At 39.9% G+C, this 18,860-nt stretch overlaps 1 protein-coding gene across 1 annotated transcript in view; it reads right to left on the bottom strand.

The window, feature by feature from the left end:
* Positions 1-831: 831 nt before the first annotated feature.
* GEMIN8 (gem nuclear organelle associated protein 8) overlaps positions 832-18,860 on the bottom strand; it is a 28,293-nt gene continuing 10,264 nt past the window's right edge. The window contains exon 3 of the mRNA XM_088068712.1: positions 832-2,840. Coding sequence (XP_087924838.1) covers positions 2,590-2,840 — 251 coding nt within the window. The 3' untranslated portion in view covers positions 832-2,589. The remainder of the gene's footprint in view (positions 2,841-18,860) is intronic.

Genomic DNA, 18,860 nt, shown 5'->3' with positions numbered 1-18,860 from the left:
ACAGAATTTTCAAGTTCTGCTGAATTTCCAGAAAAATGGGACGTCTGGGCCAGATGTCCCATTTTGCTGGCCCATCCCCTGAAATGAGATTATTTGGCAGCAACTCTTAAGTCTGCAGTAGGATATTTCCCCCTTTCAGGAGTTAGTATATAGTTCCTAGGGAACAATTCATCCAGTTCTCTCTCCTTCTAACCTCATAGCATATTAAGCCTACTAAACCCTCTTAAAAATCCTTACAAGAACCAAAGGCAAGGTAATTTCCTTTATATATTTATTTTTATAAATTTGTTTTACACTTTATGCGAAGTAGGAAAGGAATTCAATGTTTGTCTTATATGAGGTCTCTACAAATACTTTTGAGACCTGAATTTCTGCTTCTGTTAGCAGAACCAGTTGTATGAAAAGTCAACCACAGCAAGAACTGGAAATTGTGTTGAAAAGTAAGAACAGCCCAGTCCTACCCTACCCATTCTTCTTCTTTTTTTTCTGAACTGAACTGCACAGGGAAAACACCATCACCACATTGGGAACATTTCAAATAGGAACAGAGAAATTTATGCATGGTAATCTGCGACAGGGCTTTCCCCCAGTGGATACAGCAACCTTCCCATTCATTTTGCACCACACCATACATGTGTGGTATTGCCTGACATTACTGTGAAAGTCTTGTCAACACTCCTTGTGCCTCTCCATATGTTAAAACCACTCCTGCTCTAAGTTCAATTTTCCTTAAACAATACAGCAGCTAAAAGAAAGCTTTACTATCTAAGAACTGAAGTGTTCTAGCTATGGAAGTTTGTTTATATAAAAAAATAAAAGAAAATTACAAGGTGTTAGAAGAAAATTTATTTGGTCAATGAAAGGAAACCCCAACAAAACACAGAATTTTTGATGAAACCTGCCAAAAACAAGAGTGAAGACAAATGAAAGACTGTTAATAATCCTTTTCTCTCTCCTGTCTCAGTGAAGTTTTTCAGATTAATCACACCACAAATAAGTCTTGGAAACTGGAGGCTTTTTAATTTCAGTGTTCAATTTAACTTCATCTCATCACATCTAAAGTGAAAGAGGTGGAATGTCATGGAAATGCTGCTTTGAAAAAACAGTAACTACTGCTGAAAGCAAAGATATTCCAAACCGCACTGCAGACTTGCTTTGTTGCAGCTGGCTGCTGCAGAGGGCACAGCAACTGCTGGGTGTATTACAAACTACACATGCTACAGAGAAACTCTGGACACTCAGTCAACATGAACTGAAGCTAAAATTTTAATTGTAAGCTTCCTCTGTTGCCACGAAGGCAGATGGGTATATCACTATTAAACCAGCAGATGGTTCTTTTGCCCTGGCATGAAAATGCTGCAACACAAACTACTGACCTTCAGTACACAATGATATTTATCAGCAGAGCTTCACAGAGTCCTTTTAAGTGTTCAGGGTACCATTTTCTAAGGAGACACTGGTTTTGAGGGGCCCTTTTGGCCTCTCTTACACAAACCACCAATGTGCTTCATTCTACCTCCTGTGGGGCAAGCACCACTGGCCCAAAGAGTGACAGAAGCAGAACCGAACAGCTAGTGCAGATGGATAAGCACACACAGAGGCACATCTCTGTGTAGATAGATGAGTACACAACTACTTATGTTTAAATTTTGTGCATGTCCCATGCACCTGGCCATTGGAAAGCTGCAACTAAAATAGACATAGCCCACAGGGCTACTTGGCTTCCACAGTTCTATATACATTGGTGAGATATAGTCTACTGCTCTAATAAGCCTTCTTTAAAGCTTAAAGTCCATTGCTGCTTTTTATTAGAATGACAAAAAACACTGGAGGCACTGGCTCAAATAGTGTTGTGTCCTCTTAGTTTCTCTTCTGCTCAACAGATCTCTAACAGACAGGACCACAACAGGCTTCTGCCCGATCCTCCCACCCCTGCATTAAAACATTTTTCTATATAATGTTGCTTTAGAGTCAAACTCGTGCCAGACAAGTATCAGTCTGGAAAAAAACCTTCCTGCTTTATTATAAACCTTTGAAAAAGAATTCCAGTGTCTGGGCTATGGTAATTTGATAAGTTGTATCTTGGCCAGTGGGCTCCTGATTCTCAAAAAAATCCAAGATTAGCAGACATAACACTTCAAGCTATGCTGTGTGAAACATGATCCTAATACTACTACGTTAAATAAGACTAGAAAATGGGATCAGTCAAATTCCTAAACAGGAAGAGCAGACGATTCCTAAAGTCTTTTCCTTCTTTATATTGCTTCAAGTTTTCCCAGTTCACTGAGTATGGATGTTGTTATGTTTCTTGCAAGTCAAGGCAAGCGGGTATCAAATTAGAGAATTTTAGACAGGTTTGATATTACAGTCCCTCCTATTACTACTTGACAACTGTATGTAGGATGAATGGACTGTGAGCATCACTGACAGACACTGTAAAAGAAAAAAATGGCCAAAGAAATACATGCTGTCCTTGCTAGACACTCCCCCAAAGCCCAAAACCAAAATGTGCAGTTTGCTCTGTCAGCAGCCCAACCCGAGGCACCTGACCTTATAGCACTGCACCGTGTCAGAGCACAGTCTGGGTACTTACAGCTTAAGGGGAATAATGGGCCAGTATTTGGGCTGCTTTTTGTCACAGTTCCTATCAAAGATAAGCTGCATGGCAGCCTCCATTGCCTGGATTTTGGCAGCTTCAGCACCATACAGTTTCTTCATTTCTGCCATGCGCCTCTCCCCGGGTCTTTCTGTAGGCGGCTCCACAGAACGCTCCACCCTCTTGTGCAGGTCTTGATCAGCCTCCACGTATGGGTCCTCAGCCTCCAGCTGCTGCTGCCTCCCTAGACAAATAAACCATAAGAGATGTAAATTACTGGGCTATCAACCAGTCATGTTTTATTTTAACTTTTAAAAATATTATATATTTTTGCTGGTCTAAAAGTAAAAAATCCGTATGTTCTAGGGTGCAGCTGCACTCATTTTGCATAAAGACGAATTCCCACTAAATATCACAGTAAAGCCAGGCTGGAATAAACAGGGAGAAATGAAGAAGATCCTGGAACTGAATCCTAAAACTGTAGGAAACCTATGTAATAGTACTACCAAGCAGAAATCAACATTGCTCCATTTCTCCCCAAAATACACACTCCCCGAAATCACTCAAACAACAAAACAGCAAAAACCCAAAACACAATCCCTGTCCCTCTCCCAAGAAAACGGAAAAAACCCAACCAAAAAATACCAACTCACTCCCCATACTAAAAAAATCCAACAAAATGGAGAGTTGTTTCCAAAATAATGACTTAGCAGCTGAGAAAGGAAACAATGCACAGGACAATGCAACTTTAGCTGAATGATAGCCAAGAGAAAATGTAATCAGTTACTACTCTGAAAATGAACAAATGGGTCTGTCATGTCTGCCATTAAGTGCATTCAATGAAACACAGCTGTAAGCATCGTGTTCAGATAAACTGTCCAAACTCAGCCATTTCTCAAGACTTGCAAAGTCCAAAGCTGGCAGACTTACTCTACTGCTTTGAAAACAAACAAAACAGCACCAACATAAATGCATGCATCAGGTCTTTTAAAGAGGATTTAAAACAATTCAAGAGGTGAAACATTTAGACCAATCTGTCAACAAAAATGCTCTGGGGTAAGCAAGAACTTGATTGTGCATGTCCAAATTTACCTCTGCTTCCTGGGTACTGCTCTGATGAAACAATGCTATGTGCAGTGAGAACATCAAAGGGCTACACAAAACTTCATTCTTATGGGGACATTTCTGTAAGAGGGAGAAAATCACCTGGCAACTGAACTCCTCAATAAAAAAACTACCATCCTCAAAAGCGTCTAACAGTTCACTACTAATGACAGCGGTGACAGAGTTTTTTTAAACATCAAAAAGGACAGAGTGTCCACAGGTCAGGATGCATTGGTCACACACAGGACATTGCTTCTCAGCTTTTAGTGCCATGTACCTCTTCCCTCTGTCACCCTAAGGCGGGGATTTAGTTTCCACAACACACAGGACATCTGCAAACCCTAACCCAAAGTTAAATATCCTGACATTTCTGTGTCAAACATCTGCAGTTTATTTTTATACTGGAAAGTACTGTACTGAGCAGCCAACTGACTGTCAGCCTTCCTAAAGGAATTAGCCCCTGTATGGCATTCACTGAAAACAGATATTTTAAATTATATGATCAGAAACTTCAGTTTTGGGATCTGTTTGTCTGAAAGACACAGAAAGTTTTTGTCCTGTCATTTGGAACACCATGCAGAGTTTTGTGTTGGTTGTCAAAGGGCTTGAGGAGTTGTTAGCGAACTATTCCAGAAAGCCATTTCTGTGATTCTGCTTTAAGGACACACCCCTGAACTAGGCTGCACTGCCAGAATTCACAAGGAAATATACATTAGAGTCCATATGTGTTTTTGGAAGAGTCAGATTTATTTGGTGTAGGGCCATTTTAACCAGAAGGTTTGAATTAAAGAAACTAACATTGCCTACAGAGGGCTCAGCACTTTGAGGACAAGATACAGCACCCGGGCTATACCTTGCACCCCAGTGAAACCAACTTCCTGGGACACCACACTGCCCACAGCTACAGAACATGTTTTTAAGCACAAACTGGATACAAATTACACTGAATAGTTTTAGATAGAAAAAAACAAATAAGACTATGCTGGCAAATCAATGTCTCCCACTGTAGATTACACAGCAAAACTGGCAAGGCAATGAGTTGGACCAATATTTCTTAACTCTCTTGGGACACTAGATAACTCCCTGTACTTCTGCATTGCCCATGGAAATTTTTTATTCTTTAGTTCCATAGCTGCATGCTAAAGACAGCTGCTTCCTTGCTTGTTTGCTGTAGAATGCTGTCTGATAGCTCATTGCACACGCTGATCCTTAAGTAAAAAAAAAAAAAAAAAAGATTCTCTGGAGATAGATAATGAATTCTTCTGTTTGGAAATTAAATGGAACTCTAGCAGAAACTTCATGATGGATGAGTAGATTACTGTTTAGTGTGCATCAATCTCCATTTCTCAACACAGAGTAGTTCATAAATCTGTAGATTCTAATTGTAACAATCAAAATAATAATACAAATTTAAATTCCACTCTCAGAATTACCTGATGTATGTCTGGAGTATTTTACTATACACTAAGCAGATGTACTGTCCTTAATTTTCTAACCTGAATTCTGCTATTCCATAGCTACTGGTTAAAAAAGATCCCAGAGTGATCATATGACAGAGTTTTAGACACATAAATTAGGTCTGGAATCCAGGCAGAGGCTCAGGACAGAAATGTGCCACAGGGACACAGAGTTTTTTGCACCAAAGGCTGAATTTGAGCACAGAACATGACAGCTGTTGCTGGTAATACCACTGCAGCTGTGTGGAATTTCATTGCAGTTTCAAATCAGTTATCTGTGCAGAGATATTACTGTAACAAACTCCACAGTCACAGACAGAATCATAGAATGGCTTGGGCTAGAATGGACCTTAAAGATCATCTTATTCCAACTCCCCTGCCACAGGATAGGACAGTGTCCACCAGATCTAGTTGCTCAGAGCCTCATCCAGCTTGGCCTTGAACACTTCCAGGGATGGGACATCCACAGCTTCCCTGGGCAACTTGCTCCAATGCTTCACCACCCTCACAGTAGGCAGCATTATTTGCTTCTACAGATGATCAAGGAAAAGAAGTAATGAAACTAAATGGGCATGTAAACTACTGCTTTTCCAAAAACAAGTATTTCCAGCCAAAAATAGACATAACAGATAACAGAGAAAGTACTGTCCTGTTGAGGTGCACACTAAACTTTCTTTGATGGATCAAGTGCAGGAAAGTAGAAGTGCTGTAATTCCAGCAGTCTGGGTTCTATCCATTACCTCAGAGTTTACTTTAAAAACAATACAAAGTAGTACAATTTGAGCTAAATGTGCAACTACCTCTTCATCAAAAAGCTGACAACTAGAATCTGACAATGGAAATACAAACAAAATTGTAAACTGTCTATAACCCCAAGCCTATGGAGACAAGAATTTCTCTGAAGCAAGCAAAACATACTCTCATCCATGAAGCAGATAGCATGGTTTATCAAAACACTTATTTTCAACCTGCAGTAATGAAGTCCCCAGCTCACTCTCAGATCAGTTTCACATTCCAAATTCACAAGTCATTGGGCTGCCAAGTTATAAATGTAAAACAAGTAATTTTTACACAATTCTAAGTAGTTCCTCCTTCCACTTCACACAGACTAAAAAAAACATGCTTTCTTTTACAGCATTCAGCTTCAACTACTGGCAAGCTTCCCCCAATCAAGGCACAGTATTTTGCAAATGTTCACAAGGTCAGCAGGCAGCTGCAATTGTGGTTGGTTCTCAGCACAAAGAAAAGCACTGCTGACGTTTTCCCAACTGATCAGTTCCATTTCTTTTCAAAGATGCTCTTTCTCTCTCGAAGATCTTTTCAAAATTAACTTATTCCTACCAAGTCCAGTTCTGCTGGGAAGCCATTGTTACCTGACCAAAACCAGTTGGGGCATCTTTTTCCAGACACAGTAAATAGAATGAATTCTTTAACCATGAAGAAAAAAAGTCCAGAACTGTCATGCACCCAATGTCCTGGGTAACCCAAAGGTTTACTGTACTCTGTATCTATCTGTATCTAAAGTGTCTCTTTAAGATGCTGGATCCAGAAATGGAACTGCGGGGCCAGCAGGTGCTGGTCTCTTTAAAGTCGGGGTTAAGAGGCAGAGCTCTCTCTTCCTGCCCATGGCTCTTGCTCTTTGCCTTTCATTCTTGCAGGCAGAGAGCTGAGGCAGCACCAATGGAGGCCCCGCTCTGGTTTTCTTTTTGGGGTGTGTTTTTATGAGGTAGGCAGGTGTTCAGCCATGTCCAGGAGAGCAGGATCCATCACACATAACAGTGGCTTGCGAAGACAAATGTCATCACTCTAAATGTCCCCCCCTTCCTCCTTCTTCCCCCCAACTTTATATTCTGAGCATGATGTCAGATGGTCTGGAATGTCCCTTTGGTCAGTTGGTGCCACCTGTCCTGGCTGTGTCCTCTCCCAATCTCCCATGCATCACCAAGGTCCTCACCAGTGTGGCCGTAGGAAAAGCAGAAAAGGCTCTGTGTAAGCCCTGCTCAGCAATAGCAAAAACATTTCTATATTGTCAACCCTGCGTTAAGTGCAGATTAGAAACACTGCCCCATACCAGTCACTGTGAAGGAAATAAACTCTACCCCAGCACATCTACCTAACTCATGCTACATTCCTGGGCCATCATTAGTAATTCTAGGCCTTATGAAAGAAAGTTTTGGACAACTGTTTCTCCCTTCATCATTTTTCCCACGTTTTATGGATGACTTTTAATCTGGGGTGTACTAGCTGAAAAGGAAAGTTAACAAATACAGGGAATGCCAAAAGCAGGAGACAGTAACCAGTGTATTAGTCATTCACTGCATTTGGGCCTTCATATGCACACAAATTACCTCTTACTTTCAGCAAGACTATGACCTAAGACATAAGCTATTTTCCCCATAAATCCATAGAAACTCAGATGCCTTGTTTCTCTTATTTTATGAAAGGGAAAATGTCACACAATTTTTTGGAAGTCTGATACATTTTACATTACTTTCTTTCTTTGTAATATCCTTTGAGAAGCTTAAGTAGTAATAGGAAAAAAAAAATATTCCTGTCTGGAATTTATCTTCTTATTAAAGGAAAAGAAAAACCCAACAAAACAAATCAAGGAAAAGAAACAACTTCAAAACCAAAACCCAAATAAATTCCCTTTTTTAGAAAGAAGTCTCCATGGAGAGACTTTGCAACATTAAAAGGAGATAGAAGTAGGGAGGATAATTATCTATGTCATATTTTTAATGGAAGATTCATACCCAGCATTGTGTGGTTTCTTGTACCATTTTTAGCTCTCAGTATTTATACATCCAACCCTCAGCTCACTCAACCAGTGATCATATGCCATCTGACAACATTTCTTACACAGACATTCTTCCCCACAGGTCTGTAGGTGCCCACACAGCAGCTTGCCATGTGCTACCCCACACAACGGTAGGTATGGTTAGAGACCAAGGGCTTGCTCCTCCTAAGTGTTAAATGCCATTACTGACTTTCAGTTGCTTGCTTAGTTAGCACATTATTTTTCAAGGAAATATTGCACTTTCTCCAGTCTTGATGTGTTTTTAATTTTCCATGATTTCAGACTGACCTATGTGTTCACATATTTGTCTGCTTATTACAAATGATGAATTATTTTCTGTTACTGCTGCGTGTGCACTTTGTGAGCTTTTTCATCTTAAATACTACCTGAGCTGATCTTGAGCAGCCCACACTAACAGTTAAAACCATTACCCATTTCTACTGATTAAAAACTCCTAGTTCTCTCTTTGAATGCCACTTCCCACGAGCCTATCTGCTGTGTTAAGTGTTCTGCCCACACAGGCTTCTCCATGCAAAATGTCAGCTTCTTCATCTTCCTAGAAAAGCTAAATACCTTCACCATAAACCTATATAAGAGGGTTTTTTTAATGTAATAGAATTAGACCATTTTATTGTGCCCATACTTGCACAAACTGGGCATAACATGGGGAAAATCAAAACCTTTGCCTCAAGGAATTCAACCAAAACAGGGATTTAAATCAGGATTTGTACACAGGATATTCAAGGAGTTTAATTTCTGCAGAGCTCTGCAGAGCTCTGGATTTCCACAGGGCTGGAATCTCATGTACTACTCTTTATCAAGTGCAAAGCTTTGCAGAACAAGTTGCCATCAGTGGGAGTCTACAAGATACAAAAAACTGTGAATTACCCCCACATCTGTAAAGATAAAATATTCTTGGTTGCTAAAAACAGCATGGTCTTGCTTGCTGGAAGGTTACTAAGGAATGCTAAGTAACTTATTGAAAATGCAGAAATATACTGAAAGAGAATGATGATTTCATAGCAGAATGAACAGCCTCGTTCTAGCTGTAAACTGGCTTGGGGAAAAAAGACTTCTTTTGAAACTTATTCTTAAAACTTTGTGCTTCAAAAGATGTGACAAAGGCATTGCCCATGACACCACATAACTTTCCCCTTCCCATTTTTAACAGAAGTCTGATCTCCAAGGACAGCTAGGCCCTATCTTACTATGCAAGCAGTCTCATCTACACAGAAAAATCCAATGTTGTAGCTGACTGGAAAGCACTAATTTGGAATAAAAATTACTTTTGGTGGGAGTAATTGCCTGCAATGTTAAGCTTTCAGTCACCATTCATGATGATCATGAGAAAGGACTACAAAAAATCCTGAGGATATTAAACCCCCGAATATCTACACTGACAAAGTTAGTAGACAAATCCTCTGCTAGTTGAGGAGAGAATGAGTTAAAAGGAATGAACTACTTCACCACATATATCTGCACAAGCACATATATTGCACAAACAATGCAATATTCTCAAGAAAAAGGAAAAGGCTCCCTTACAGGCTTTGAAGTAAGAGCAGATGTGATTCCTTGGCAAGCTTGTGGCAGTCTGAAACCATGGTTCCGTGGACATTTTCCCTTCCTCAGCTACAAAACCAGCTTATGCAATTTCTTCTCTCCCTCTCCCTTGGCTGTATGCTCCAGCTCCCAGGCCCCTCATGGATGATGCTTCAATTGTCTAAGGGGCAACAAAAAGAATCCTACAAAAAACCAACAACCCCCCAAACAAACAAAATCTCAACATGTTGTATTTAGTTCTAGTACAGTTCAGTGCCCTGGAAACACCAGAGCAGGAGAGAATGTCTAGGAAGAAGAACTGCTTAGCCTGGCTTTGGCACTAAGATGTGTTTACTGAAGCACAGTCCAACTGAAACCTATTGCTAAGAGCAGGAAATAATCTCAGGTAAGAGAGTGCACTCCCTCAGACACAGTTGCAACAAGCTGTCTAAACAGACAGCAGATTTTGCACATCTGATGTACTCCAATACCTTCTCTTTCACTGTAATCCAATTTTTCTACAGAGTTTGAAGAGGACAGCTCTGTAGAAACAGGGAAAAACTACTTACCAAGACAGCAAATGGAGAAAAACCACCTTTGAAATAAAAATTAACAGAAACCAAGGAAGTAAGATTAGAACTAAGGTGTTCCACTTTCAGGTTTGGTACTTAATGGTACGTGTCACTCTCAAGTTAATTAATCACATGCCTCACTGTAAATAATCTGTAAAGTGAATCTAACACTTCAAAGAAAGAATTAATTATGTCACATTATTTTGTTATTTGAGTTATGCAACTGACAGAAAGTTATACAGCCAACTGGAGAATAAAGAAGCCGATTTCTGTTTTAGAAATAGGATTAAAAACCAAGGATTGTTGTGTGGTCTCCAAAACAAACTGCCAACGATCCTACACAGAAACAATATAAGCCTTCATGCCTATGTTTACATTAGCACTAGGCTACACTGGTTACTGCCCAGCTAAACATCAAATCACCTTTCTTTTATTTTCTATTACCTTCCACAGTGAAGCCTCTAAAAAGGAGTATTTTTAGCCCAACCAGAAAATGCACGGAAACAATTAAACCCCATGAACATGAAACAATCAGCTAGTCAGTGGAACTTCAAGTGAAAGCCTGCTCTAGAAATTTGATTGCTCTAAATGTAATTCATAATCAGGGATTTATTGATAAAAGCTAGAAAACACAGAGGCGAGCCCTGCAAAATCAGGGGTCTTTAGCACACCAGAGGCACCAAGGTGTCTGAACACTGGTGCCATCTGACAGAATTCAACTGATAGGAAGTTGCTGACAGACCACTGCTAAGAAATTAGAACAGGATCAGGCATGGGCAGCTGCCTCTAGTAAGGATCAAGTCTACTTCAATAAGATTAAATACAGACCAGCTGACTCTGCACTCCCATCCCCCAAAACAACTCCAATCTGTCACTGGTGGCAACAATGCTGACACGAGACAAAGACAACACTGCTAGAGTAAACAGAAGGATTACTTAAATCTATATATAACTATGTCTTCACATACATATATGGCACAGTCTGAGGAGACTGAACAAGGAAATGTTAAAATTTAAAAGTGCTACTTTAAAAGCAAACTAGAACACTGGAGAAACATGAGTTTCACAATAATTTTTATGTGTGCCTTGAAAAGAAATTAAACACATGCACTTGGAAGAACATGTTTCACAATGCACTGAGGCGCTAGACAGCTAAATAATACTGAGTTTGGTGCTTTCAGGAAAAAAAGAAAGGAAGTAGCCTGTGTCAGTCTTCTAGATCAAACTCACACATTTGAACTTCACACTGAAATTTCCTTCTTGACTCCAGACATACCTGGAGTGCTGAATTCAAGTTTGGTTTATTGTTTGATATGAGAAAGCTACTTTATGAAAAACACTTGAAAAGATTTTTTTTGGAGAGCAATCTGAAGCCATGTTGCTGATTTTCTGGAAGGAAGTATACTCAGTCTATGAACTGACCTTTCAGTTAACTGGCAGGTGCAAAATTCAGTATTATCACAGACATGCAGAATTAAAAAACAAGGTCTAATCCAGAGAAAATTAATTTCAGCAAGTAAATACACATTTTCTCCATGCTGCTAGTAAACTACATATGCTGCTTGACCAAGTATTTGGAAATAGACATCTGGAAAAAGGGTCAAACCAAAGGAATCAGTGAAACATATGAAGCATATTTGGGAAGGAAGAGCTGAGAGGCAACTTTGGACATGTAAGTTTATCTCTGACCTTCTGAATTTCTCATTGCTTATTTCAGCACTCTAGTAAATGAAATCAAATATACTTAACCACATAAGGGTAACTGCTATGCCCAGTATTAAAAACAACAATAAACATTGGGGAAATATGCCAGAAGATGTGCAGATGTGCATCTATTGTACCTTCCACAAAATGGGAATGTTTGACTTCAGAAGTAGTGCCAGAGTTTGGTGCTGGAGCACAGGTCTGAGCACTCTCTTTTAAAAGAGAAAGCTGGCATCCCCCTTGTCAGAAAGTGAAGTTGTACTTCTCGGCAGTTGGGAGGTCCCTGTCTCCTCTCTGTCACTTCAACGGGATAATTCATACACTAAGTATTTCAGTGACTTGATGAAGACTTTTCACAAGGAGAGCCACCAGACTAAAAGCCCATCTTGTCTGATAGCCTGCTCATGACAGAGGTCAGTACCTAGTGCCAAGGGAAGGATGTAAAAGCAGAGGATATAAATCCCTACATGTCACCAGCATCACCTAGTGAGAAATGGAGAGACCAGAAAAATGCAGATACTTCTCCAAAGCCAGCCAGCTGCTCTGCAATCTACCACCTCAACACCTCCTCCATCAGCATGTTGCACATGATGCAACCTTCACAGTAGCCAAAAATCCCAAGGCAATGACAACTGATGAATTTTAGAGTGATTCTACCAACGCCCTGTTCAGCAACTGCATCAGAAATCGCAGACCTTCTAGAAATCAAGGTATTCTGCAAAACTCGTACAAAGTGAGAACAACAGCATTAATTTCAGCATTTGAACAACCACAGAAAAGTTGAGGCCCAGCAAGCTCTTTGGAGACTTACATTCCTTGGCAAAGTGTCTACAATTTCTGTGAATACAGAGCTGACTTTTAGAGTAACAATCACTTCAGCAACTACAAATGAAATTAAACCCAGGATATTCTTATTCAGTTAAATGTGAACAATAACACTCAATGGTGTAATACCCATGTTATTTATTTCAGTAAAAACCGCCATTTAATATTTAGTCTTCATTTTTTTACTTTACCTCCATGATTTCAGTGTACCATAGCAGTGATCTGACAAATTCAGAAACGTGTCCTTGAAAATACTGTGGGAAATTCCAATAGTCACATAAACAGCTTTGGGTACTTTGGAGGCCAGCAACAACTGTAATAATTGTAACACTGATGAACAGCTGGATTGCTCTGTACTGGGTACTTCATAGGGTTACAGCACAAGTGTTTCTCAGTATGTTGCCTTATCAACATTCTCTATTTCTCTGAATGCAGGGAAGTGATATCACCCCCATACTAAAAGGCTAAATAAATAGAAAATGGGGACAAGTTCCTAGAGCAGGAGGTGTTCTAGATTCATTGGAATGAGCTTCACAGCAGATGACATCACACGGTGGCACAGGTGGCTCAACCCTGTCACGAGAAAAGACAAGAAGGACAATGTTCCCTTGTATCTTTAGGGTTTAAGGTGCATCATCCTTTGGGTATAAATGACTAGCTTTTTTCTTTATGGAAGGCATATGTGGAAGACTATTATTTGGAATATTTGTCTCTGAATTCTACCTACACTAAAAGTTTTGATCTAGTCTCAAGTGGCACACCAAGGCTATGACTGAAGTCTGTACAGGCCACCTAAGTCTGAGATGTGTGGTCTAACAACTTCTGCCTGACTTCTCTCACTTGATTTTTAGCATCCAAGGAAATGAGTTTTGAAAAGACCCAGGCAGATGGAAATCTCTGAACTGTTGATTACTACCATGCCAGCACCCACATTTCCCTAATGACAAAGGATGTCAATTCCATTTGAATACTTCTGATAAAACTGAGGCACAGTGAGAGATGCTGAAAAGCAAATGGTGCCTCTGGAAGTCTTGGCATTAACAACATGCCATTAAAATTAGCTGGGGTAAATTACCTGTCTACAAGAAAATCTGTCTTTATAGGGGATTTGCTTTACAACTAAGAGACCTAGAATGTGTAACACTCGAGGTATTTTGCTGTCATGCAATACCTCTGTTGCAGCTTCTGAGAAGATTTTGTATGTCATGAGTGTAGAAACAAGATGTCAACATTACATCCATTTCTACCTTGGTCTCTGGCATTTGCTTTTCACTGTTACTCCAGTGCTGAACACCCTGGAAATTTAAACATTCTTTCTACAACAAAAGCTCCCACAGTAGATACCAAAATAGGTGCTTTAGAAAACATTTACTTCATAGCCCACAATGTCACCGTCCACTTTCAAGGTTTAACGTATCATACTAAAGGCAGATGAATTTGGATTTATCAGCAGAGAACTGAGACACAGCTCTCCTTAAAGTAAGATCCTTCAAAGATCCAGAAATGCTGCATGTGGCACCCAGATGGAACCAGTAATTGAGGAATTTTAGGGAAAAGTGCATAACTTGTGAAGACAGACTGCCCAAGCTGAGTGATTAGTGCAGAGATGCTTTTATGCTGTTTTTCCCTAGAGCTGTGTCTGTCAGCATGGTCTCACCTGCTCTTTTCCACAGCAGCTGCAGCTGCTTTCACAGCCTTCCCTGCAAGGACAAAGAATGAAGAGGAGACTAGAGGAGGCACTCAGAGCAGCTGCAGATGTTAATGGAATAACCAAGCAGGCAAACGTGCCTTCAAAAAATTACCAGCACCAGTTCTGAGTATAAGCAGTGTCTCCATCTTCCCCCACCAAACTGTTCCCATATGAAGCAATCTTCCGTAACAGCATTCTGAAATGAATTTTTGGTCTTACAAGACTGGGGAAGGATTCCTTGTTCCACATGTGGCCTCAGCCCTGGGGCCCACCTGTTGGTTCCTTGCCAAAATTTTGCAGAGCCCAATTATGTCACAGCAATACCTTCAATCCTTAGAAACCTCATGGACATGAAACATACACTGGCACTCTGTAACTGAATTACCACATGTATATTCTTTGTAAAGAGAAAGCTACAGTGGCTGACCCATCAGAGCAAGCTACTGACTGGTTTACAGGGGGTCCTTCTGCAACCCCCAACTACCAAGAAACAGTTATCAAATGGATCTCAGATGGTGAGGGACAGAGCAGCTGAGAGGAACAATGACCTGTCTCTCCTGTATCCTCAAGACAAGTCCAGTCAAAAGGAGTTTTACCATAGCACTGATTTACCAGGATAGCAACAGTACAAGATTACTTGACTTCTCTTACTGAGTCATGAATAACTTAGGGAAAATAGCTTCCTGGGGAAAAGAGTAGCTCAAATTCTGTATTTGTCCAGCAAAGATGTTGTCAAAAAGATGCATTTTGGTCACAGCAATGACATCTAAGTTAACTGTTAAGCAAAAGGTCTATAAAGAACACTTAGATCATACTGTTCATTATTCTAGCACTGAAGCTTTTGCTTTCTTCCTGCTGAGGTCCTCAAAATCCCTTATAACAATGAATAAACTGAACCTTTCAACAAGCCCCCTAGTGTATGTACTGTCTCACTGCAATAAGAGGAACACATCAGGCAGACAAATAAAGGATGACAACTTCAAACACAGGTTTCTGAAGTTTAATACATATGTTCATATTAAGACAGCATTCTTCATTTCCATCAAATATAAGAGGAAGTAGAGGTGTTAAACATCTTGGCATTCCTCTTAAAGCAACATCTATACTACAGTCACAATGAACCATATGAGGTTCTTTTCCCACACTCCAAGCTATGAACCTGTTGTAACTCAAATACCAGTACTCCTAAGGATGCTTAGAAAAAACCAAGAGCAGTACATCCACTGGCAGATAGGGAACTGGTATTCCAGGTCCCAGCTCCACCCAACTGCACCCATGGGAGCCTGGTCCACAGAACCCTCAGACGCCACCTAGGAGCTGAAGCCTGTGGCATCCCTTAGCAGAAAACAAGAAGCCTGGTCTTGTGTACTTTCAGGGGTTGCCAGCACTGTCAAACAGGCTCAGCCTGAGGCACATACAAATAAGAAAGACTTTATATATTAATTTCCAGGTACCTGTATTAACTCCTCCACAACTCTCCAGAGCACATGGCTCAGTTCCCTCGGCAGTACCTCAAGCTTTCCAATGTCTCTCTTCCATTACTTCCTGCAGCAACAAGCCATAGGTTCATGGAGAAAAGATATATTCTTCTAAGCCCAAATTCTGGCTTTAGCATAGGATCCAAGGAAATTTTGACAATATTTTACAAATTGATACGCTTTGTATAAAGATAAGCTTGTCTGTCATGAAACATATGTAAAACTGTGTCCAACTCTTGCTCTCCAGACTCTCCAGTTTTGCAAGTAGAGATTAGTTTTCAATATTAAAGCAGTGAAAATAGTGGCACTTTTCCTTGTTTCTGTAGTGAGGAAGTATTTTCTCAATTGTTGTCTTCTGGTACCGGGTAACACAGTCTCTATGCTGGACACAGTGTGTGCACTTGAGAAGAGTCTCCTGCTACACAACAAAAGGTTCAATCATCAGGATCAGAGATGTGGTACAAAAGGAGCAACTTTCACATTTCTTCTTCAGTTCACAAAAGAACATGTTTCAAAAGCAAGCATCTCTCAAGCACCCACCCATATTGCAGAAATCACTTTTATTTCACAGGCATTTCTCAGAAGCTTCTGCAACTCGGCTTCTACAGACTGTGGCTAAAGTTCATGCCAAACAAGGCTTTTTGGTTTGTCAAAAAGTTTGTCAGCCAAGGCTGTTAAAGGCAGGGAAGCTCGGCAGATATTTATAAGTTCACCATCCACACTGCTTGGACAGTTTAGGGTAGGAAAGAAGAAAGAAAAAGAAACGGTGGGGACCAAGAGTCTGTATTCCAAGAATTTGAGCTACAGTCTTATAAAGAGAAAGGCAGATAAAAAACAGGGAAAAGCATTTACCAAAGATGAAGGAAAGAAGGAAAACATGGTGGCAAAAATCCCAAATCAAAGTCTATTTTCCAAGAGGTATGCAGGCCTTAAACAAAACCACAAGCTTCACGGATCTGGTATGATTCAAACAAGTTACAAAACATGGAAAATTCCATTATTTCCTCTTCACAGAAGAGGCAGTGGCGACTATCATCTTTCAGAGAAAAAGAAACCTGAGGGGAAAAGCCTACTGATTGCAGTTTTGAAACAAACATCTTCATTCACCATTTCCGTTCATTTCTAAAAAAATATTTTCCATCTAGCATAAAAAAATTTAACTTGGGACATTATTTTTGGGAAAAGCTGGAGGCTATGTGTGGGCAATACAAACAGAGGCTTTGATGGCAAAAACTAGTCAGAGCATTAACAAATGACAGACTCTTATCTTTCGGTAATGAACTGACATGATGGTACTTTCCTTTTTTTTCTTTATTTTTAAATAAAGGATTCTGTCTGCGTCTTGATAACTACCACAGAATGGATCTCAATGTACTTGCAATGCCACACTCACTCAATTACAGCAGTGATTTTCTCTTATATGCAAAAGGAAACAAAGAAAAATTGTATAAGGACAAACTACATGTTTCCAAGGCTAAATTTAAAAGTGGAATAAATATATGCAATTAGACAATTTAGAGAATTGTTAGGGTTGTGAATCTTCCTTTCTTGATTTTTGCCCTTTTAATTCTTGCAAATGTAAAAAGGCAACTTACTACATTCTGTCCTTTACATCTAGGATGCCTGGAGAATCTGCTACCATACCTAAGTCTGACAGGTATGGTAACCCAGGAAAACAGCTTCATGTTTTCAACTGCCAGAGGGAAAACTTAAATGCAACAAATAAACATTCCCAAGATGCACAGTATACTTGGATCACCAGCTACATGAAGAACCAGAAAAACAGACTAGCCTGACAAGAAAAGCCTCTGAAAAGAGAATCACTATATAATTATGATTGCCTATGAAGAAACAAATGAAGAGGAATGAAAACTGTCTGTAAGGGTTTTAACCAAATGCATCATTTATCTAAAATACGAGATAAGTTTGTAGTGTATTTGTATGTCTAAGCTCATACAGCCTCAGCAAAACTTTGCTTATAATTACTTCTGGGCATTCCAGAAACATGTAATTGACTACAACACATGATACAAATATAAAAACTACTAAGAAATTGATGTGACTTCAAAGACAAAAAAAAAGATTGTTTTAAAAGAGGTTGGTTGTGAACTGTATCAATGCAGAAGTGTTAAATCATGCAGCAAGTTTGCCAGTTCAAAGCCCTTCCTTTTTGCAAGTCAGCCAATCACTGCAAATGCCCACTGAGAAAATAAAACAACAAAATCCTACAGAAGTTAGAAATCTGCTTGTTCTTCAAGTTTGTAGCAGTTACTAAGAAATTAAATAAATCTTAAGTTTTCTTCTTTGGCTAGTCCGGCACAGCATCTTTCTTATCTGTGGAGCTTTTCTCTTTGCCATTCGGTTAAGGCTTGTATGTCACCATCTAGGCTCAAATGCTTTTCACAGAGCCACAGAATCACAGAATCATTAAGGTTGGAAAAGACCTCCAAGACTGAATCATCTCATTCCCACCTACATCTCAGGCCTATTTACGTCTTACACAGTTAAAGTTTGCAAGATCTTATCCTCTGATGTCATTTACTTCCAGCAAGCTCTAGATCAGGCATTATAAGTAAAGAGTCTGACATCAGCTGGAATTCCTTTTAATCCATTTGATTATCCTTCTACATGTCGATGAGACATCTGTGCATAAGGTGTGGGAACCAGCTATCTCTCACATGAAAAATCAAGACTCACTGCATGTGTCTGAAATAGATCCCTTAAAGCTGTGTAGTATTTCCTAACTTTAGACAGGTAGAAAACCACCAAACTAATGGAGGTCATACTTCACAAAGATTGGTATCCTATCCCCTTCCTTATGTGCCAATTTCCCAGTCCTATTTACCCCACTGATGCCCTGTTCCCTTGTGACTCACACTTACATTAAGTTCCCATAAGCCTGTATCTAACTCTTGCAAACTCTCCTTTTAAAAGAAGAGCAACTTGTGTGTCTTCTCCCAAGTGAGTAACAAGGTGCAGGGGTCAGAGGCTGTGAATTCCACCCGGAGCCCCTTATTGATGCCACAGGAAGAAAACATGAGACACAGTCTTCCCCTTAATGTTCCCTAAGGACTGGCTTTTACTTTAACTGATCGTCA

Source organism: Pseudopodoces humilis, chromosome 2 (assembly GCF_049639895.1).
Source record: "Pseudopodoces humilis isolate 2021_Gansu_Grassland_sample_001 chromosome 2, ASM4963989v1, whole genome shotgun sequence".
Lineage (NCBI taxonomy): Eukaryota > Metazoa > Chordata > Aves > Passeriformes > Paridae > Pseudopodoces > Pseudopodoces humilis.
The sequence above is the reverse complement of the archived record's forward strand: the minus strand, read 5'-3'. Positions and strand labels throughout refer to the sequence as shown.